At 43.7% G+C, this 22,686-nt stretch overlaps 3 protein-coding genes across 5 annotated transcripts; all 3 read left to right on the forward strand.

Moving 5' to 3' along the window:
- The first annotated feature begins 11,420 nt into the window (after nucleotides 1-11,420).
- LOC123075436 (uncharacterized) lies at nucleotides 11,421-12,524 on the forward strand. The gene has a single exon (XM_044498041.1). The coding sequence runs from the start codon at nucleotides 11,474-11,476 to the stop codon at nucleotides 12,221-12,223; it is 750 nt and encodes a 249-aa protein (XP_044353976.1). The 5' UTR covers nucleotides 11,421-11,473; the 3' UTR covers nucleotides 12,224-12,524.
- Nucleotides 12,525-15,687: 3,163 nt separating this feature from the next.
- LOC123075437 (polygalacturonase inhibitor) lies at nucleotides 15,688-16,911 on the forward strand. The gene has a single exon (XM_044498042.1). The coding sequence runs from the start codon at nucleotides 15,760-15,762 to the stop codon at nucleotides 16,777-16,779; it is 1,020 nt and encodes a 339-aa protein (XP_044353977.1). The 5' UTR covers nucleotides 15,688-15,759; the 3' UTR covers nucleotides 16,780-16,911.
- A 1,559-nt stretch (nucleotides 16,912-18,470) lies between these two features.
- LOC123080484 (polygalacturonase inhibitor) lies at nucleotides 18,471-20,455 on the forward strand. Of its 3 annotated transcripts, none has more exons than XM_044503410.1 (3): nucleotides 18,471-19,487; nucleotides 19,583-19,686; nucleotides 20,215-20,455. In XM_044503410.1, the coding sequence occupies exons 1-2, from the start codon at nucleotides 18,553-18,555 to the stop codon at nucleotides 19,659-19,661; spliced, it is 1,014 nt and encodes a 337-aa protein (XP_044359345.1). In that variant the 5' UTR covers nucleotides 18,471-18,552; the 3' UTR covers nucleotides 19,662-19,686; nucleotides 20,215-20,455. The 3 variants fall into 3 exon arrangements, with proteins under 3 accessions (XP_044359345.1, XP_044359344.1, XP_044359346.1); XM_044503409.1 differs by having other exon boundaries at nucleotides 20,141-20,416; XM_044503411.1 differs by having other exon boundaries at nucleotides 18,471-19,686; nucleotides 20,141-20,334.
- Nucleotides 20,456-22,686: the final 2,231 nt, after the last annotated feature.

Raw genomic sequence — 22,686 nt, forward strand, 5'->3', positions numbered from 1 at the left:
TAATCCCCTTGAGAAAGTACACTGTAAGTGGTCGGGTAAAGGCCAAGCACTGAAAGACAACGTTTGCGTAGCAACTATAAAAATAAATAAAATAAGAAGCTTGGGCAAAAACAACATCACTGAACCGCTAAATTCAGATTCAGTAAATTGTTTACGCCATAAACCAAAGTGCCCTAATATGTTTAATTTTGAATATGTTTATGCATGAGTTTGATTTGTGGATCCACAGAACTGCCACCGGAGTATTGTCTCGTTTAAGTAATCAGTTTTGAAAATGACAGGTTTCAACAATCTCAATATTATAACCTATAGGATACACCTAACAAAAATAAAAAAATGTCCAGCATATTTAGTTTCAAAATAGCTATTAAATGGTTTAATTAATTGTTTACCTATTCCCAGGGTTAGAAACACCAAAATGACGCAATTCCACCTTGTCAAAGTTGTAGAGCATACAAGAGTGCCTTTACCACATTTCCATAACCATTAGGTTCAGCATACAAAAGTGTATGTTGGCGATTAAATGAGTCATCAAGTTTTACTTACCGATTCCGATGGATAATGCCTTACAACTGTTCAAGCAGTTTCTTGTCTGGTCAGACTTTTTGTCCTTGGTAGATTACCTCGCACCACAACTTGGATCTCTAATTTAACGAGAATTCAGGAAGATCATCAGCCTTTGCAGATCGATCAGGCTCTTAAAAAATGTTCATGTAATTAGAAAATGTACATGAATTAAAAATATTCATGTAGTAAAATACGATGGCCACCACTTTTGTAATAAGTGTTCAATCCATTTAAAAACCATATAATAATAATAAAAGTGTTCATTACAATTTTTTCCAAATATTTATGTAATTTTAAAAAATGTCACTGAAAATTTCAGGTAAAAAATGTTTGGCACATATTTTTAAAGCATGTAATTTTACTTCTTATGACAAATTTAAGAGTTCAAGGAGGATTAGAAGCGCAAGAAAAAGTAGCTAAAAATGGAGCAGCAAGTTGGGGATAGAAAATGCTTACATTCGAAGTTTATTCTCTCCATTGTAGTGGTTTAGGCATCCAAAATATTTATTACCTCAATATATGTCTCCTTGGCTCATGGGTGAAGAGATATATGTAGGGAGAAGGCAAAATCTGAGATACTATAATTGATGCATAATATCATCCTTCATCTCCAAACATTTTATGTTGTGATATAGTAGGAACATCAACCATCAACGGGGTACTGTGAGGAGCAAAAGTTGTGAAGTTTGCCTACAAATGGTCCACTAGAGATGGTTATAAGGTGAGGATTTGAGAAGACACCTAGTATGGGTCTTTCCCTTCATTTGTACAATACTAGAAATATATTGCATATGTCGAGAGTATATTAAAAATGTTTGACATATTTGGGACGGACACACCTTGGAGCTCTTGTTTACCAAAATGTCACGTACGATAATGCCTTACATTGTAAATATCCACAACCCGACACCTATCCATCCGCCCAAATGCCGCATGTTCATATACAAACGCTGAGCTTTTAAATTTGCTACTACCAAGTGACACCATGGCCACACGCGATGGAGGTGACCGAGACACATTTCTTCGCCTAGTAGGGAGTTGCATTGCAAAGCTTATTCCACTCGAAGCCAACTGACCGCTCATGCTCCATTCTATCCACATTGATGTTCTCCTGGTCCACGAAACACACAAGATTGGGACTAATTAAGGTCAACAGGCTAGGGGTGATGCTTGTTAGCCAGGTTCAATGATAGGGTGCCACTCGACCACTGTGTTGAAGTCTCCGACCTCGCCATCCATTGGGGCTACGTTGTTGTGAGCTGATCTACGGGATGTTAGCCAACCTCGCCACCGGGAACTGGGGTTGTTAAACTTCCCTGCTCCCTCACTTTGGTAAATGCCAAGGGTTTTACCGCGATTCTTCCCATTGTATGGGACGCGGTCCCTTCCTTCGGCTTCATCATTGACCCGTTGTTGCGCCTGGTATATGCTTGGTCTATAGGGATACCATGACGTTATTCCTCATGTGCAAAGAGGTTGCCGCAATGAGTGAGCTTGCCAGCAATTTGGCATGCAGCCTAAAGCTGCATGGGGAGTTGTGCGCCATCTTTTTATTAGAAATGGCTATTGGGGACGAGGAGACCATCTGGTTGTCATGCTCGCACGCCATTCATATTATGTGAATCGCGTTGTGGTTCTACCACGCATCGACGTGACCAAGTAACTGGCGTGAGATGATGGATTACTTAAACTTTATTAGATTATAGCAAGATCCACAAGATGGTTTTTTTATAATAAATACATGTAATTCTAAAATTGTTAATCCATTAAAAATTCATGTAATTAAAAATGTGTACTACACATTTTTCAAGTAATGGAAAAAAATTGTGGATGCATTTTTGTAAATCATACAGTTATATAAATTTTTCTACACAATAAATTAAGTGGTCAAAATAGTTTAGTGTAACTCTCATGTAATAAAATTGTATTAGATGATCACTTTTTTTATTTCTATATCTAAGTTATTGTAATAAAAATGTCACTTACTTTTAAATGTTTATTACACATTCAATATGTACATGAAATACTTATAAAAAAAGTTTATGTATGGAAGAACAAAAGTGAAAACTGATCAGAAAAATGAAAAAGATCAAAGTACAGAAACCTAAAATAAAATGGAAAGAAACAAAAAGACATGCAAAAAAGGCAGACATCCGACACATGGGCCGGCCCAGAATGATGGGTTATGCATCACTGCTTGACTAAATGGTGTCTCTTCTAGAAACAAATGACTAAACAATGTCTCCACAATCTACAAACAAATCACTAAACATTGTCTCCTCAATGAGACAAAAGGGGCCGACTTTCAAGAAAGGGGGGGGGGGGGGCTAAACGGTGCACCAAGCGTGGAATAGGATTTCGGGATGCCTAATTCACATTCATCAAAAAGAGGAAAAGGGACTAAACTAAGATGATATGTTAGTATTTGAGTGCAACTCGGATAGAATTAGTATTCAACCACACATGACACACACACTGGTTAATTAGCTATTGATATGATATGTTCTCGTCAAATACGAAATTTTAAGAGAAATAGTAGGTGTACTGTTATCAGCATTATCAAAAGAGAAAATAAGCCTGTGAATTGATCATAATTTGATACAACCATCACTATATACATGGAATTCTTGGATTCTGCCATCTATCATTTCAGCTTCAAAGTGTACCATTTTGTGCATAAACAATATTTTTGGCCAGGGAGTAGTATAGAATTTTAACCAAAGAGAATAAGGAATCAAAAATCTTACCTGAGAAGCTCGTGAACGTCTTCCTATTTGCCCGGCAGAAAGCTACTTCAGATGTCACGCAAATGTGAGAGTATTCCATTAGGTGATAATTGAGACTGTCCTTGCTTACCCACCACAATGAGTTTTTCAAACTCACACAAGAAGCACCATTCCTTTTGGGAACCTAGAAAATACAATAGTAATATACTGTAACTCAAGGGAATGCGGTGAATAACATAAGAAAGAGTTTAGCATTAATTTATCACTTTTTGAATGAATTCCCTTGAGAAGGTATGATGTAAGTGGTCGGCTAAAGGCCAAGCACTGAAGGACAACATTTGCGTAGCAATTGTAAAAGGATATAAAATAAGAAGGTTGGGCAAAAATAACAGCATTGAACCGCTAAATTTAGTTTCAACAATTGTTTATGCCATAAACCAAAGTGCCCTAATATGTTTAATTTTCAATAAGTTTTAGGCATGAGTTTGATTTGTGAATCCACAGAACTGCCACCTGAGTATTGTCTCGTTAAAGGAAACAATTTTGAAAATGACTGGTTTTAACAATCTCAAAATTATAACCTATAGGATACACCTAACAAAAGCAAAGAAATGTCCAGCATATTTAGTTTCAAAATAGCTATTAAATAGTTAAATTAATTGTTTACCTATTCAAAGGGTTAGAAACACCAAAACGACGCAATTCCACTTTGTCGAAGTTGTAGAGCATACAAAAGTGTCTTAACCACATTTCGATAACCATTAGGTTCAGCATACAAAAGTGTATGTTGGCGATTAAATGAGTCTTCAAGTTTTACTTACCAATTCCGATGGATAATGCCTCACATTTGTTCAACCAGTTTCTTGTCTGATCAGAATTTTTGTCCTTGGTAGATTACCTCGCATCACAACTTGGATCTCTAATTTAACGAGAAATCAGGAAGATCATTAGCCTTTGTAGATCGATCAGCGCTTAGAAAATGTTCATGTAATTATAAAATGTACATGATTTAAAAATATTCATGTAATTATAAAATGTACATGATTTAAAAATATTCATGTAGTAAAATAAGATGGCCAACACTTTTGTAATAAGTGTTCAATCCATTTAAAAACCATATAATAATAATAAAAGTGTTCATTACATTTTTTTCAAATGTTTATGTAATTTGAAAAAATGTAACTGAAAATTCAGGTAAAAAAAAGTTTGGCACATATTTTTAAAAAGCATGTAATTTTACTTCTTATGAAAAATTCAAGAGTTCAAGGAGGATTAGAAGTGCAAGAAAAAGTAGCTAAAATAGAGCAGCAAGTTAGGGATAGAAAATGCCTACATTCAAAGTTTATTCTCTCCATTGTAGTGGTTTAGGCATCCCAAATATTTATTACCTCAATGTATGTCTCCTTAGCTCATGGGTGAAGAGAATTATGCATGGAGAAGGAAAAATTTGAGATACTATAATTGATGCATAATATCATGCTTTATCTCCAAACATTTTACGTTGTGACATAGTAAGCACATCAACCGTCAACGGGGTACTGTGAGGAGAAAAAGTTGTGAAGTTTGCCTACAAATGGTCCACTAGAGATGGTTATAAGGTGAGGATTTGAGAAGACACCTAGTATGGATCTTTTCCTTCATTTGTACAATACTAGACATATATTGCATATGTAGAGAGTATATTAAAAATGTTTGACATATTTGGGACGGACACACCTGGGTGCTCTTGTTTACAAGAATGTCACGTACGATAATGCCTTAGATGGTAAATATCCACAACTCGACACAAATCCTTCCGCCCAAATTGCGCATGTTCATATATAAACGATGTGCTTTTAAATGTGCTACAACCAAATGACACCATGGCCACACGCGATGGAGGTGACCGAGCCACGTTTCTTCGCCTATGTGGGAGTTGCATTGCAAAGCTTATCCATTGGAAGCCAACTGACCGCACATGCTCCGTTCATATCCACATTGATGTTCTCCTGGTCCACGGGACAGACATGATCGGGACTAACGTCAACAGGCCAGGGGTGATGCTTGGTAGCTAGGTTCAATGATAGGGTGCCAGTCGACCACTGTGTTGAAGTCTCCGACCTCGCCATCCGTCGGGGCTACGTTGTTGTGAACAGATCTACGGGATGTTAGCCAACCTCGCCACCAGGAACTGGGGTTGTTAAACTTTCCTGCTCCCTCACTTTGGCAAATGCCAAGGGTTTACCGCAATTCTTCTCGTTCTATGGGACGCAGGCCCTTGCTTCGGCTTCGTCATTGACCCGTTCGCGCGCCTGGTATGCTTGGTCTATAGGGATACCATGACGTTATTCCTCACGTGCAAAGAGGTTGCCGCAATGAGTGAGCTTGCCATCAATTTGGCATGCAGCCTAAAGCTGCACGGGGAGTTATGCGCCATCTTTTTTGTTGGAAATGGCTATTGGGGACGAGGAGACCATCTGGTTGTCATGCTCGCACGCCATTCATATTATGTGAATCGCGTCCTGGTTCTACCACGCATCGACGTGCTCAAGTAATTGGCATGAAATGATGGATTACTTAAATTTTATTAGATCATAGCAAGGTCCACAAGATGATTTTTTTATAATAAATTCATGTAATTTAAAAAATGATATTTTTTTATAAAATATTCTTGTAATTATAAAATTGTTAATCCATTAAAAATTCATGTAATTAAAAATGTGTACTACACATTTTTCATGTAATAGAAAAAATTGGTGGATGCATTTAAAAATCATATAGTTATATAAATTTTTGTATACAATAAAATAAATAGGTTAGAATAGTTTAGTGTAATTCTCATGTAATAAAATTATATTAGATGAATTTTTTATTTTTCTATATCTAAGTTATTGTAATAAAAAATGTCACTTACTTATAAATGTTTATTAAATATTTAAAATGTTCATTAAATACTTATAAAAAATTAAGTACAGAAGAACAAAATAGAAAACTGATCAGAAAAATGAAAATATAAAAGTACAGAAACCTAAAATAAAATGGAAAGAAACAAAAAGACATACAAAGAAGGCAGACATCCGGCACTTGGGCCGGCCCAAAATGATGGGCTATGCGTGACTGCTTGACTAAACGGTGTCTCTTCTAGAAACAAATGACTAAACAATGTCTCCACAATCTAGAAACAAATCACTAAAGAGTGTCTCCTCAACAAGACAAAAGGGGCTGACTTTCAAAAAAAAAAGGGGGGGGGGGGGAGGGGCTAAGCGGTGCACCAAGCGTGGAATAGGATTTCAGGATGCCTAATGCACATTCATCAAAAAGAGCAAAAAAGAACTAAACTAAGATGATATGTTAGTATTTCACTGCAACTCAGATACAATTTGTATTCAACCGCACAAGACACAAACACACAATTGTTAATTAGCTATTGATATGATATGTTCTCATCAAATACGGCATTTTGAGAGAAATAGTAGGTGTACCGTTATCAACATTATCAAAAGGGAAAATAAGCCTGTGAACTGATCATAATTTGATACAGCCATCACTATATACATGGAAGTTTTGGATTCTGCCATCTATCATTTCAGCTTCAAAGTGTACCATTTTGTGCATACACGATATTTTAGGCCAGCGAGAGGTATAGAATTTTAACCAAAGAGAATGAGGAAACAAAAAACTCACATGAGAAGCTCATGAGCGTCTTCCTATTTGCCTGGGCGAAAGCTACTTCAGATGTCACACAAATGTGAGAGTATTCCAGTAGGTGATAATTGAGAGTGTCCTTGCTTACCCTCCACAATGAGTTTTTCAAACTCACACAAGAAGCACCATTCCTTTTGGGAACCTAGAAAATACCATAGTAATATACTGTAACTCAAGGGAATGCGCTGAATAGCATAAGAAAGAGTTTCGCATTAATTTATCATTTTTTGAATGAATCCCCTTGAGAAGGTACACTGTAAGTGGTCGGGTAAAGGCCAAGCACTGAAGGACAACATTTGCGTAGCAACTGTAAAAAGAAATAAAATAAGAAGGTTGGGCAAAAACAACAACATTTAATCGGTAAATTCAGATTCAATCAATTGTTTACGGCATAAACCAAAGTGCCCTAATATATTTAATTTTCAATAAGTTTATGCATGAGTTTGATTTGTGCATCCACAGAACTGCCACCGGAGTATCGCCTCATCAAAGGAAACAATTTTGAAAATGACAGGTTTTAACAATCTCAAAATCATAACCTATAGGATACACCTAACAAAAGCAAAAAAATGTCCAGCATATTTAGTTTCAACATAGCTATTAAACAGTTTAATTAATAGTTTACCTATTCCCAGGGTTAGAAACACCAAAATGACGCAATTCCACCTTTTCAAAGTTGTAGAGCATACAAAAGTGTCTTTACCATATTTCGATAACCATTAGGTTCAGCATACAAAAGTGTATGTTGGCGATTAAATGAGTCATCAAGTTTTACTTACCGATTCCGATGGATAATGCCTCACAACTGTTCAAGCAGTTTCTTGTCTGATCAGACTTTTTGTCCTTGGTAGATTACCTCGGACCACAACTTGGATCTCTAATTAACGAGAATTCAGGAAGATGATCAGCCTTTGTAGATCGATCAGGCGCTTAAAAATGTTCAGGTAATTAGAAAATGTACATGAATTAAAAATATTCATGTAGTAAAATACGATTGCCAACACTTTTGTAATAAGTGTTCAATCTGTTTAAAAACCATATAATAATAATAAAAGTGTTCATTACATTTTTTTCAAATGTTTATGCAATTTTAAAATATGTCAATGGAAATTTCAGGTAAAAAATGTTTGGCACATATTTTTAAAAAGCATGTAATTTTACTTCTTATGAAAAAATTAAGAGTTCAAGGAGGATTCGATGTGCAAAGAAAACTAGCTAAAAATAGAGCAGCAAGTTAGGGATAGAAAATTCTTACATTCAAATTTTATTCTCCATTGTAGTGGTTTAGGCATCCCAAAATATTTATTACCTCAATATATGTCTCCTTGGCCCATGGGTGAAGAGATATATGCATGGAGAAGGCAAAATTTGAGATACTATAATTGATGCATAATATCATGCTTTATCTCCAAACATTTTACACTGTGATATAGTAGGCATAGCAACCGTCAACGGGGTACTGTGAGGAGAAAAAGTTGTGAAGTTTGCCTACAAATTGTCCACTAGAGTTGGTTATAAGGTGAGGATTTGAGAAGACACCTAGTATGGGTCTTTTGCTTCATTTGTACAATACTAGACATATATTGCATATGTAGAGAGTATATTAAAAATGTTTGACATATTTGGGACGGACACACCTAGGTGCTCTTGTTTACAAGAATGTCACGCATGATAATGCCTTAGATTGTAAACATCCACAACCCGACACCAATCCATCCGCCAAATCCCGCATGTTCATATATAAACGCGGAGCTTTTAAATGTGCTACAACCAAGTGACACCATGGCCACACGGGATGGAGGTGACCGAGACACATTTCATCGCCTATGGGGGAGTCTCATTGCAAAGCTTATCCACTGGAAGCCAACTGACTGCTCATGTTCCATTCATATCCACATTGATGTTCTCCTAGTCCACAAGACACACATGATCGGGACTGAGGTCAACAGGATAGAGGGGTGCTTTTTAGCTAGGTTCGACGATAGGGTGCCACTCGACCACTATGTCGAAGTCCCCGACCTCGCCATCCGTCGGGGATACATTGTTGTGAGCTGATCTACGGGATGTTAGCCAACCTTGCCATCGGGAACTAGGGTTGTTAAACTTCCCCAATCCCTCACTTTGGCAAATGCCATGGGTTTGACCATGAATTTTCCCGCTGTATGGGACGCAGACCCATTGGCGGCCTGGTATGCTTGGTCTATAGGGATACGAAGGTGTTATTCCTCGCGTGCAAAGAGGCTGCCGCAACGAGTGAGCTTGCCAACATTTTGGCATGCAGCCTAAAGCTGCATGGGGAGTTGTGCTCCATCTTTTTGTTGGAAATTGCTATTGGGGACGAGAAGACCGTCTGGCTGTCGTGCTCGGACACCTTTCATATTGTGTGGATCGCGTCGTGATTCTACCACACATCGATGTGCCCACCCCAAGTTATTGGCGTGAGATGACGGATTACTTCAACTTTATTAGATCATAGCAAGATCCACAAGATGAATTTTTTATAATAAATCATGTATTTAAAAAGTGCTTGATGCATGTTTATAGAATTGTTCATCCATTAAAAATTCATGTAATTAAAAATGTGTTCTACACATTTTTCAAGTAATGGAAAAAATTGTTGGATGCATTTTTTAAAAGCATACAGTTATATAAATTTTTATATACAATAAATTAAATTTGTCAGAACGTTTCAGTGTAATTCTCATGTAATAAAATTTGTATTAGTTGAACATTTTAAATTTGTCTATATCTAACTTACTGTAATAAAAAATGTCACTTACTTATAAATGTTTATCAAATATTAAAAATGTTCATGAAATACTTTTTAAAAATTTATTTATGGAAGAATAAAAGGGAAAACTAATCAGAAAAATGAAAACGATAAAAGTACAAAAATCTAAAATAAAATGGAAAGAAACAAAAAGACATACAAAATCTGAGGAGACATTCGGCACACGGGCCGGCCCAGAATGATGGGTTATGCGTGACTGCTTGACTAAACGGTGTCTCTTCTAGAAACAAATGACTAAACAGTGTCTCCTCGATCTAGAACAAATCACTAAAGAGTGTCTCCTCAGAGAGAGAAATGGGGCTGACGTTAAGAAAAAAGGGGGCTAAACGGTGCGCCAAGGGTGGAATAGGATTTTGGGATGACTAATGCACATTCATCAAAAAGAGGAAAATAAGGACTAAACGGTGCACCAAGCGTGCCTTCGAGCTTGGATTGGGTTGGGTGGGGGGGGGGGGTGCTATTCCAGTGTAGGAAGAATGTTCTTTCCGCTCTTTCCTCCTTCCGTTGGTGTGCTTATCATCGGGGGAGGGCTTGTGGAGGCATGTATATGGCGATTGTTTTGGGATCCAGGCGGTTTAGGTTTCTTATGGATCCATCTGGATTCGGCCAACTTTTATTGTCTTTGTTCTTTCTACAAGTCCTTATCATTGTTTTGTTCTCCGGGACGGCGATTTGCTTCACAGGTCACAGCTGCCGGCGTCTCCTGGTATTAATCGGCAACTTCCTAGCCGCTGCTTCTACAAGCTCCTGGGTTTAAAAATGGTTGCTCCACTAAGCCAGACGCCCAGAGGCGGCATCGAGCAATGCTCATGGCGCACCGCCGGTGGATGCAGGAGGAAGAAGACTTTGGCACCCCCACGAGATATGAATGTAATTTTATGTTTTCATATGGGTGTGTTTGTAAGGACATGTGATGCTTGATATATATGGGCCTTGGGCCCTTTCACACACAAAAAACACAACACATGCCTTCCAAATGATATTAACCAAAATCTAATTCTAGAAAGAATGGAAAAGTAAGGGATTTCAGTCTGCCAAGAGGTTGAATATCTCTCCCGCGTCTGATCTTTGCACCATTTTGTTATTCAAAACCGTGACACAATTGACGCCATCACGTACGCAATTGGACCCCATCGACACACACTGGTTCGCCTCTCGACGGTGGACAATGGACTCGTCGAATGAAAGGGTGATGCAGTACACCAGACAGCTTCAGTTTAATTTGCTATAAGTTATGCCTTTATATATGAAGTGCAGCTAAGAAAAATATAGCTTGCAGTTCCACCGTTTCGAACGAACAAATGTTAATGTAGTCTAGCCACTCATGTGCCTGATGAAGCGTCAGTGCGTCACCGATATGATGGAATAAGTAAGTTAATTAACGCCTCCTGCGCTAAGAGCTAAACTAGTTAGGTCAGCCTTGATTTGTTCTCCTAATATGCGGTGAAGAGGATGCATATATATCGAAACTGAAATTTTAATTTTAAGCCAACGAACTATTTGACCGAATACTCAGGGCTAACAACTAAAAAAATTCATTCCCATCCCGTGGCAAGCGCGATCAGCAATCTACAAATCTTCTTATATAGTAGAATGCATTCATTCCCAACTAAAAAAATTCATTCATTTCTCCACTACAAATACCCCGTCCAGTCCGCTGCCCGCTCTCGTCTCAGTCCACAGGAGACGTTCTGCTCCAGCCACCATGGCCCGCCTCGCCACCCTCGCCATGCTCCTCCTGTCCCTCCTGTCCGTCGCAAGCTGCCGCGACCTTGAGGCCATCTCCGACGACCAGGGCCCACCCGTCCCCGTCCTCCTCACTCGAGCTGATCAAGCGGATGCTGCTGCTGAGGCGACGACCCTTCCGAGCTTCCCGGCCCCGGTCGTCGCATGGGACGAGGACGAGCTCCCATCCCACCGCGGTCACCTCTGGTTGGCGCGCCCGCGCCATCACGGCTTCTTCCACCGCCGCGGCGCGTTCTCCGGCCTGGGCGAGGCCCGCGTCCAACCTGCGGCCTTCTTCCCCACGGAGGTGCTGGGAGAAGAGCAAGCACACTGGGAGGCGGTGCTGGAGGTGGTCGCGGAGCCTGAACCCGACACCCACGGCGAGGAGGGTGAGGGGAACGAGGCAGTGAAGGCGTGGAAAGTGGAGATGATGGCGAGCATGTTCGTCCACGGCGTCGGCCTCCACCACCGTCACCACCACGACCAGGACGAGGAGGACGACGACCACAGGCAGGGCAAGGATGAAGAAATGAACACGAAGCTGCTCGGACGCCTCCACCTCCACGCCCACGACGGCGACCACGAGGCTGACGAACTGGGAGAACTGGCTAGGAGGCTGGGCCCGGCGACCACGAGCACGAGGAGCTTCAACCACGGCGACCACCACCTTGGGGCGGAGGAAGCAGGCGGGGTGAAGAAGTGGTTCAAGGGCCTCATGAACCGATTCTAGACATGCATGCATACCGCCCAGGACGGCTGGTTTAATTACTATGAATACTGTTTGCTCTGCACCTCCGCGTCTACGTGGCGCGTCGATCGGGTGTTCTACCATTTCGTTTACCTTCCGATTATTCCACATTACCGCTTCGGTTCATGTACTGGTGTGCTACTGGTGACTTTGTGAGGGTTGTGAAATTGTTACGAGTAGCAATGTTACGTGTTTCTTATAACTACGTAATTACTTTGTCTTCTTATGTACTCGCTCTGTTTCATAATTTTTATTGTGCTTGTAGTTCAAATTTAATCTAAAACCGCGGCAAGAATTATGGAACCAAGCGAGTATATTGCACGCATTATTATGCTCGTCACTCTTTATTTCCCTGATGTGAACATAGTCTGATCATCTCGCTTTTTGCATCAATCTTTAGTACTGTTAACAGTTCCTTCACGTTCCTTATATGTAGCAAGTTAATTAACTCTAGCACCCCTATATATGTATGTATGTATGTATGTATGTATGTATGTATGTATGTATGTGCACAACCATTCTATTTACAAAGTTTTGAATCTTTAAAAAACCCAAATTAAGAGATAAGCTAGGGTTGAAGATTTCCTTTCCGTATTTTGTTTGCTCCTAACCAATATTCACAATTTTTAAAGAAATGCTAAAAAAATGGTCTTGAAATCGAACATATGAGTATATATATGACTATATGAATGGTGAGATCACCCTAAACCAGTACGGTACAACTTAATTTGCGGTACTACTCCTAATTTGGTTTTAATATTTTTAGAACCATCGCTGATGGTAATTATTAAACTGTAATATACTATTTTTTGACTCCTTCTGAAAATTGCTAATTTTCTCCATTTTTTTAAAAAATATCGACAAAAGTTTTTCTCGGGATGTCTACATTCTATAGCTAGAAACCAGAAAACCCGAAGCCTCCAAACATTAAGGTCAATGCTACCCAAGTACCCATAATCATGCTTTTTGTAGTAGCACAAGTACTTTAGCTGGCAGTTGTCAAGAAATTTGGTACGCATTCCTTAATTTGGTGAAGGGATTAATTGTACGTGCAGGTAGCATCCCCTTCCCGCTGATTGTGATGGAGTGAGATAACTTGGCTTCTCCTTCCTTGTCTTTATCCGGAAGTTAGAAAGCTTAACAAGCAAGTCTCCAAATTTGTCTGAATATTAGAAGGTAAGAGGAAAAACTTGTGCAACTGCACATCACATGCATCATCATTGTTGTCGTCTACGCTCGATCATCAGTCTTTTGATGCGTCGATGATATGCAACAACCGTCGGTGGAATGCAACTATGACATCCACTTTGCCAAATTAACCTCTGACATATGTACCATTTAATTAGCACACGCGGTACTGTGTTTTGAAGCTTGTGGGCCGTGCATGTACTCTACTGGTCTGATGCCATCACTGAAATGGACATGCCAACTACCGTTGGTGTTCGGCTTGTGGAGTTTCTTTAAAATATTTTTTTCAAAAAAATCAGAAAACGTATGCTCGAATTAAAAAAAATCAGAACTATGACCCCGGTGGCCCCCCTTTGGCAAAAGAGGAACTCTTCGGTCTAGCTTAGGCCGAAGAGGGTTCTTCGGTGTACACACTAGGCCAAAGAGAGGCAGATATGGGATGAAGAGTGGCTGTCGGTGGAGGAGGAGAGACCTGGGGCACGATCCAAGTGCCGGAGAAGGCCAAGATGAAGGTGCGGACGCACCCCTTCGGTCGTTGTCATGCTGCAAATGGAGAAGAGGTGAGGGGGCCATTGGCTTAATGCTTATCAGGGAGGGGGCAACGTGCCTCGGCACCAGGGAGGCGGAGTCACCACGGCGCCTCGCCGGGGAGAGGCCACCGACAATGAGGCAGTCGAGGGCGGCGGCTTGATTGGGGATCGAGCAAGAGGGAGAAGAGAGAGTGGGTTGGGTGGGGCGTTTGCGAGAGAAAACTAGTCAAAGTGCCCACATGGCGTTTTTTTTGCCCAGCTAGCTCCTGAGAAGCGGGGCCCATTTGTCATATTCATGCGCAGAGCGCTTTAATCCGTCGATCAGTGATTTATTAGAAAAACGTAGACATGGTGTTTTTTGTTAAAAAAAATGTAAACTCATGTTTATGATAATCTGGTCTACAATGTGGTGGGTTCTTGCAATTAACTCATATTTGATAGATGGAAATGCATATGTATGGATGGATGTGTGATGTTTTTTGTCATGTGTGTGCTGTTCATGACAAAGTTGACGCCAAAGTTTTTGCCATGTATATGTTTGTCTCAAAGGCTTCAGCACACATCGATGAATGCCTTACTAGGCCACATATCACACGGATGTTGTGGTTTATGTATGTATTTTCTTACTAGTGTCGATTTTGTACATGTGCGATGGGCAATGAGCTGGCCAATGAGCCTTCGAATTATGGGCTTGAAAATATTTCTAACCTCACTCATCGTGCGTGGTATATTGAGAATGGGTGTGCAAGAAGCAAATCTTGTTCACTTTTACTTATTTTCTGTAATTACCAAGCTAGTGAGCACGCCTTCAATAATTGTCATAGGTTATACCAACTTTGTGCATCAGGGGGCACCAAACAGCCACCGAGACGATGTACGACGAGCGGTTCGCGGAGTACTTCGATAGAGAGGGCCTACTACCCTTGGTCCTCCAGTTCAAACATGCCCCATCACAGGTCAACCATCTGATAAATAGATCATGTCATTACTTAACATATATCGTAACTCTAACCCTAGTTCTTGCTACAAACCACAAGTATGTTGGCTACTACACATGATAAAACTCATACCACCCTACATTCCATCATTTTTACAATGGATTTAAGAGAAGTCCGGATATAATTGGTTAGTTGGAATGATCGTTGGAAGTTTTTGGCACAATTAGCACAATACCCGGACTTCTCTGGATGTTTATGGCACAATTCTGGTTGCATACACCTACTATAGACATGTTGTCTGAACTCTAAATCTTGATTGCAAATAAAAATGCGGAAGTAAATTCAAAGGAAAAATTGCACAAGGAGCCATTCCAAACATGGTTCCTTCTATACCATAGCAAAATTCACAATTTTGGTAAGCGTCCTGTTGGAGGCTTTCCCTGTCACACATGCATATGCATGCATGGACACAAAGAAACACGCAGAATTGTTGTCTAGCTTGTTTCCTGACGCTACGAAAGGGCATGTGGGTTTGGATGCTGCCATTGTGATGAATTATTCACCGTTGAATCCATTTGGACTGGTCAGCGAGGCGGCAAAAATGCAGCATGTTGGACCAGTCGTCCAGTCGGCAGGTGCCAATTCGCCAAACACATCGCTGTAGATGCATGCATCTTATCCTCAGCTGATCTTCTTGGCTGGTTGGTCTTCTTCTCTGACTAGTTAGATACCACTCCAATATATAGATGCTTCAGTGCATCGATGAATCTGTACATATATGCACCATGGGGCACACAGAGACGCTGGGTGCAGCACACCGAAGTGGACTCAAATCACATTAAAGCCACACACAGCCGACAAGATGAGGATGCACTCACACGCCTTGCTCGTCGTCCTCCTCTGCTCTCTCCTCGCCGGCGCGGGCAACGCCGAGCCCTCTCCAGACCCGACCTACAAGGACTGCCACCCGGGCGACAAGGCGGCGCTGCTCGCCTTCAAGGCCGCCCTCGGGGAGCCCTACCACTTGTCGGGGTGGACATCCGACAGCCCCTGCTGCGACTGGAACGGCGTCACCTGCGACCACTTCACCGGCCGCGTCGTCAGCCTCGCCGTCTTCCAGGACGCCAACATCACGGGCACCATCCCCAGCGCCCTCGCCGGCCTCCCTCACCTGCAGGACCTCACCTTGCGCCACCTCCCATTGCTGTCGGGCCCTATACCGCCGGCGATCGGCAAGCTCTCCAACCTCTCGAGCCTCCGCATATCCTGGACGGCCGTGTCGGGCCCCGTCCCGTCCTTCCTGGGCTCGCTCAAGAAGCTCACCTTCCTCGAGCTCTCCTTCAACTCGCTCACCGGCGCCATCCCGGCGTCGCTGGGGACCATCCCCAACCTGTCCGGCATCAACCTCAGCCGCAACCGCCTCACCGGCGCCATCCCGATGTTCCTCAGCAAGTCTGCGGACCAGGTCTACCTCTGGCTGTCGCACAACAACCTCACGGGGCCCCTCCCGGCCGGGTTCGCCGCCGTGAACTTCGCGCACCTCGACCTGTCGCGGAACGACCTGACCGGCGACGCGTCGGGCCTCTTCGGCCGCGGGAAGGAGTTGCAGTACATCGACCTGTCCCGCAACGACTTTGATTTCGACCTATCGGGCGTGGTGCTCCCGGAGCAGCTCTACTTCGTCGACGTGAGCCACAATGCCATCCATGGTAGCATCCCGGCGCAGGTCGCCAACTTGTCCAACCTGCAGTTCTTCAACGTCAGCTACAACAAGCTCTGCGGCCCCGTGCCGACCGGCGGTAACATGGCGAGGTTAAATCTCTACAACTTCCAGCACAACAAGTGCCTCTGCAGTGCTCCCCTCCCTCCATGCAAGAAATAGATAGAAATACAACAAATGACTTTGACAGAGTAACGAGATGTTGGTATTGCCATGTCGATCAATTCGACTGTACATTGATGTCTCTCTGGATTAAGAGTTGTGCTGAAATAAAGTCAAGATGATTATGCTTTCCACCAGTGTAGCAGTGAATTTATAGATATACTGTGTCGAACTAACATGGTCTTTCTATACCATTGAAAAATGCACACTTTTAATAAGCATCATGTTGGACACTTTCCCTGTCAAACATGCATGCATGGACTGATGAACACATAGAAACACCAAGAGTTGATGATGATGTTCATGTCGCTACTGACGGCATGTGGGTTGGATGCAGCCATTGTGGTGAATTATTCCTCGTTGAATCCGTTTGCACGCGTCAGCGAGGAGCAAATGCAGCATGTTTGACCAGTCATCCAGTTGGCACTGCCACTTCGCCAAACACATTACTTGCGAGGGGCGAAAAAACGCCACCCAACCCGAGCTGGCAAACTCGGCCCAAACGTCCGGACTGACCGGCACCCCTATATCCAGCTCATATATATGTGGGACGGATATACAGACGCTCAGACGCATTTGGACGCGTCCGACACGTCTTCTTGATGAATGGGGCCGAGCTAAAACCCGTAGAGGTCCAACGGGCGCTTCCTCCGGTTTAGGTGAGGACCGTCTGCTTCGCTGTACCACCCAAGGAACCAAGTCCGGCTATTTAAGTCGGACGGCAAGGTAACCCTAGCCTCGTCCCATTCTCACCCCTCTCGGTCGCGCCACTGCTTCCCCCTCCTCTCCCTAGTCCACTTCGAACCGAGGTATGCCGATGCTGCCATGGTCCACAGCAAGATTACCTACTACAACTTATTGACTCCTGAGCTCCAAGCGGAGATCCAGACGGCTACAACAGGCTCTGCACAACTTTCAGCACAACAAGTGCCTCTGCGGTGCTCCCCTCCCTCCATACAAGAAATAGATAGAAATACAACAAGTGACTTTGATAGAGTAATAACGAGATGTTGGTATTGCCATGTCGATCAATTCGACTGTACATTGATGTGTCATATGTATGGAGAACACATTTTACTCATTTCAAATATTGGTCCTCAATTTAAAAAAAAACTTCTACTTCAGGAAACTACTTTCCCTAATTTCTAAAAACTATCACCTTAGAAAAACAATTTCACTCATTTCAGAAAACACATTGCGCTCATTTTGCAAAACTAATTTTACTGCGGATTTACGAAATATATTGAAACGTACTTCACTCATCACAAATATCAATTTCCAACATTGAAAAATTCAGTTTCACACAAAATATTGGTTATATTCCACTTTTTGCAAATACCTTATTTCACTTATTTCAGAAAACACATTACACTCACTCAATTAAAATACTATATTTCACTTGTTTCTGTCGCTACTAACGGAATGTGGGGTGGATGCTTCCATTGTGATGAATTGTCGGCGAGTCAGCAAATATGCAGCATGTTTGACCAGTCGTCGAGCGACCAGTCGGCAGTGCCACTTCGCCAAACACATCGCTTGCGACCAGTCGGCAGCTGTAGTCTGTAGAATGTAGATGCATCTTATCCTCAGCTGATCTTCTTGGTGGATCCATGGTTGGTCTTCTTCTCTGACTAGTTACATAATACCACTACAAAAGTAGGTGGTCCGAGTGCATCGACGATCCAGTCTGTATACATATATGCACACAGAGACGTAGGGCGCAGCACACCCAACTGGACTCACATCACATCGAAGCCACACTCAGCCGACAGGATGAGGATGCACTCACACGCTTTGTTCGTCCTCCTCCTCTGCTCTCTCCTCGTCGGCGCGGCAACCGCCGAGCCCTCTCGGGAGCTTACTTACAAGGATTGCCACCCTGACGACAAGGCGGTGCTGCTCGCCTTCCCGGACTCCTGGTCCTCGTCATGGGCGCCCGACACACTCTGCTGCGACTGGTTCGCCGTCGCCTGCGACCGCTCCACCGGCCGCGTCGTGGGCTTCTCCGTCTTCCAGGACCCCAGCTTCACGGGCACCATCCCCAGCACCATTGCCGGTCTCACCCACCTGGAGGACCTCTTCCTGCACCACCTCCCGGGGCTGTCGGGCCCCATACCGCCGGCGATAGGCAAGCTCGCCAACCTCTCCAGGCTCGAAATCTCATGGACGGGGGTGTCTGGCCCCGTGCCGTCCTCCCTGGGCAAGCTCAAGAAGCTCACCCAGCTCGACCTCTCCTTCAACTCGCTCAGCGGCGCCATCCCGGTGTCGCTGAGGACCATCCCCGGCATCACCCTCAGCCGCAACCGCCTCAGCGGCGCCATCCCCCAGATGTTCCTCAGCGAGTCCGCGGGCCAGGACGTCTACCTCGACGTGTCGCACAACAACCTCACCGGTGCCATCCCGGCCGCGTTCGCCGCCGTGAACTTCACGCACCTCGACCTCTCGCGCAATGGCCTGACCGGCGACGCGTCGGGCCTCTTCGGGCGCGGCAAGGAGCTGCAGTACATCGACCTGTCCCGCAACGCCTTCGATTTCGACCTGTCAGGCGTGGTGGTGCTCCCGGAGAAGCTCTTCCACCTGGACCTGAGCCACAATGCCATCCATGGCAGCATCCCGGCGCAGGTCGTGGACGTGGCCAACCTGCTGGCCTTCAACGTCAGCTACAATAGGCTCTGCGGCCCCGTGCCGACCGGCAGGAACATGGCGAGGTTCGATCTCTACAACTTCCAGCACAACAAATGCCTCTGCGGTGCTCCCCTCCCTCCGTGCAAGAAATGAAGGAATTATCTGGTGGATTTGACAGAATAACGAGATGGTGGTATTCATATGTCGACCAATTCGACTGTATTGATGTCTCTGGATCAAGAATTGTGCTGAAATAAAGTCAAGATGATTACATATAGAGAGGTAAAGCTGCCGGCTAGCTTTGGTACTTTGTTTTTACCGGTGTTTTAAATAGCGGACCTCCAGATCAGTTATAGCGAACTATTTTGTACATGAGACCATTTAGTGATACCCTGCTTAAAAGGTTATAGCCGGCTATTTAAAACTATGGTTTTTACTGTCTGACTAAGATTTATAAGTGGAAATTACAAGTTATCTGGTGTAGTTCAAAGATCCTAGATAATTTGACCACGGTCAAAATTTAGTTTTACATTATAATTTTTCTTTATTTCCTTTATGATGTGTTTTTCCGTTTTAGAAGTTTGCAATTTTTTAGACAGATCGACGGTGCAAATAAAAACTTATCTCTTGTTTAGAAAAGGGACATATGTACAATTTATGGACCCACCCTTCAGGTCTTACGTGGTCAAAAAGTCAACTTTGTTTATTTTGACCACTAAGTTAACCGTTATGACAGGTGGGGCCCACACGTCGGCATCCTCCTCTCTCTCTATTTGGCATTTCAACAAACACCTTTTGTGCATTGGACAGCACCACCGCACCGACCGTGTGGACGCCAGGCGAGGCCTGCTCGCTGCCTTCTATCGAGGTGAGGATACTCCACGGCCTCCTGGGCTTCCCGAACTACACCTTCACACGCTCATGGTGGCCATGGCCAGGAACACAAGGTGTTTCATGAGCTGCACCTTCAGTCGGGCAGCACCACAACACCTTCAATTGACGAGCGCAGCGGCCCACGGCAAGTCTAGTTCGGTTGTTGCAAAATTCAGATTTTAAAAATATTCACATAAATTTAAAAAAATATACGTGAATTTAAAAATATTGCTATTTTTTAAATCATAACGTTTCGAAAATGTGTCTGATTTTTTTAAATTAAAATTAAAAAAACTGATCTAGAATTTGAAATATGTGTTGACAAATTTAAATTTGATTCTGAACATTGGGAAAATACTACAAATTAAAAACACCAATAAATAATAATAATATCGAAAAAACAAATAGAAAACTACACCAGAAATGAAGAAAACCTGAGGAAAACCCAGCAGAAAAAATGAAAAAAAATCCAGAGAAGAAAACGCAACTATCTACACTAGAAGACGACGGATGTGCGAAGAATAAAAAAAATTGAGGGCTTGTGCGAAGAATAAATTCTACGCCACTACGGTAGAATAGTAAATTTCTCCAAAGAGCCACATAACTCCTGTGAGGAAAAGAAAGAAGAAGCCCACCTTAGTTAGTTGGAGGCCATGCCCATGATGACGGCCCATGTCGCCCAGTACTAGAAAAAAAAAACCATGTCGCCCATGATGATGAGCGTGTCCTGCAAGCAGCCGGCACCAATCCAGTTCCATTGCCTAAAAAAAAAAACCAATCCGGTTCCTAGTCTGCGCAGTGCCCGCGCTTTCATCATAAATCATAAGAGCATCTCCAACAGACGCCCAATCGAGCCGCGCGCTAAATTCTCAGCTAGCACGCACATCGTCAGGGGTGCCTCCTCCTCGATTGTTTCCTGTCTGCCGGTCCCCGTTGGCCCTGGCCGCTACAGCTACGGCAGCGGCGGCCATGGAAGCACTGCCGCCGTGGCCGCAGGCGGCGGCTGCGCCGGAGATCCACTTTCGTTTCCGAGGAGCACTGACCCTCAGCCTCGAGCTGAAGCCGAGCGACCAGCCGCGCACCATGCGCCTGCGTGGCGGCCTGGTCTTGTCCCATGCGCCGCGCAGGGCCGGGCCGGTCGACGTGACCAATCAAGTCGTCAGGAAGCTCGACCTACAGTTGGAGATCACCGATCACGCCGTCTTCCAGTCTGGCAAGGACTTCAGCCAACTCATCCACGATATGCTCGCCGCCGCGGTCAAAAGGGAGTACGACGACCTCCCCGCCAACGCTACGGATTCAATCCATATGCCCCTTGACCTAGCCACGATGATCGTTGAGTCGATTGGCCGCGGGATCGACGAGATCGTCGCCGCCGGGGGCATCGTCCCTGGCTACGAATTAGATCTCGAGCTACCCCAGGCCTGTATAACCCTGGTCTACGAGCCCAGGGCGCTACTCCTCGCCTGCAAAGAAGCCGCCGCTGCGGAAACCAAGGCTCCCACCGGAGTTGTGGCACTCTGTGGCCGAAAGCGCCGCCGTGAGGCTGATGACCCGTGCGTCATCTGTTTATTGGACTTGGAGAGTGAGGAGGACGACGAGGAGCAGGTCCGGCTGCCGTGCTCCCATGCCTTTCATACACCGTGCATCGAGCTGTGGTTCGACAGGGCGTCCACGTGCCCGACTTGCCGGCTTGACATTATGGAGTGCTTTAGCTTTGCCAGATCAGCGCCTCCAAGGAGTTCAGATATCCCCGAGGCGGAGATAAACCATTCCTAATTGATGTACACGAAGGTGATAGATAGTTCATATATTCCGAAGGTGAAGAATTATAATTAGCCAACCCTCAGCAGTATGTAGATCCCATAGCCGAAGATGAGCAGATCGCATCATGAGACGGGCGCGAATCTTTCATGAAAATTCAAACGACTGTGTGATTTTGGTACCGGCCGGGTACCATACCTCAAAGCATTATATAGTTGCAGGCTTTTATTAGGATATTCCGTCTAGTTGATTCACGGCCAGTGCATGTGTGGTGTGCCATGCGTGACATCGACTCTTCAAACACTGACACCCATAAACACCACCTTTGGATAGTTAGATTTAGAGATGTGTTTAGCTCTCATCTAGATGAGAAATAAGTATTTCCCATCTAACTCCTGCATTATTGGATTTGACGCGAATATCCGTATGGATGATTTGCTCCCATATTCGTGTCCGTGGACTGGTCTCCTCGGTCCGCGGACGGATACCATGTCCGGTTTGGGAGTCAATGTAGGAGATGCCCTTATCAGTTGAATGAAAAATGAAGATGGGGGTTGGGGGATTGCAGATCGAGGAAACAACCACAATGTTCTGTACTGTCATAAACTATAATACGTTGCTTTGAGATTGCTTGGGGAGGGGCTA

This window comes from Triticum aestivum, chromosome 3D, assembly GCF_018294505.1.
Source record: "Triticum aestivum cultivar Chinese Spring chromosome 3D, IWGSC CS RefSeq v2.1, whole genome shotgun sequence".
Classification (NCBI taxonomy): Eukaryota; Viridiplantae; Streptophyta; class Magnoliopsida; order Poales; family Poaceae; genus Triticum; species Triticum aestivum.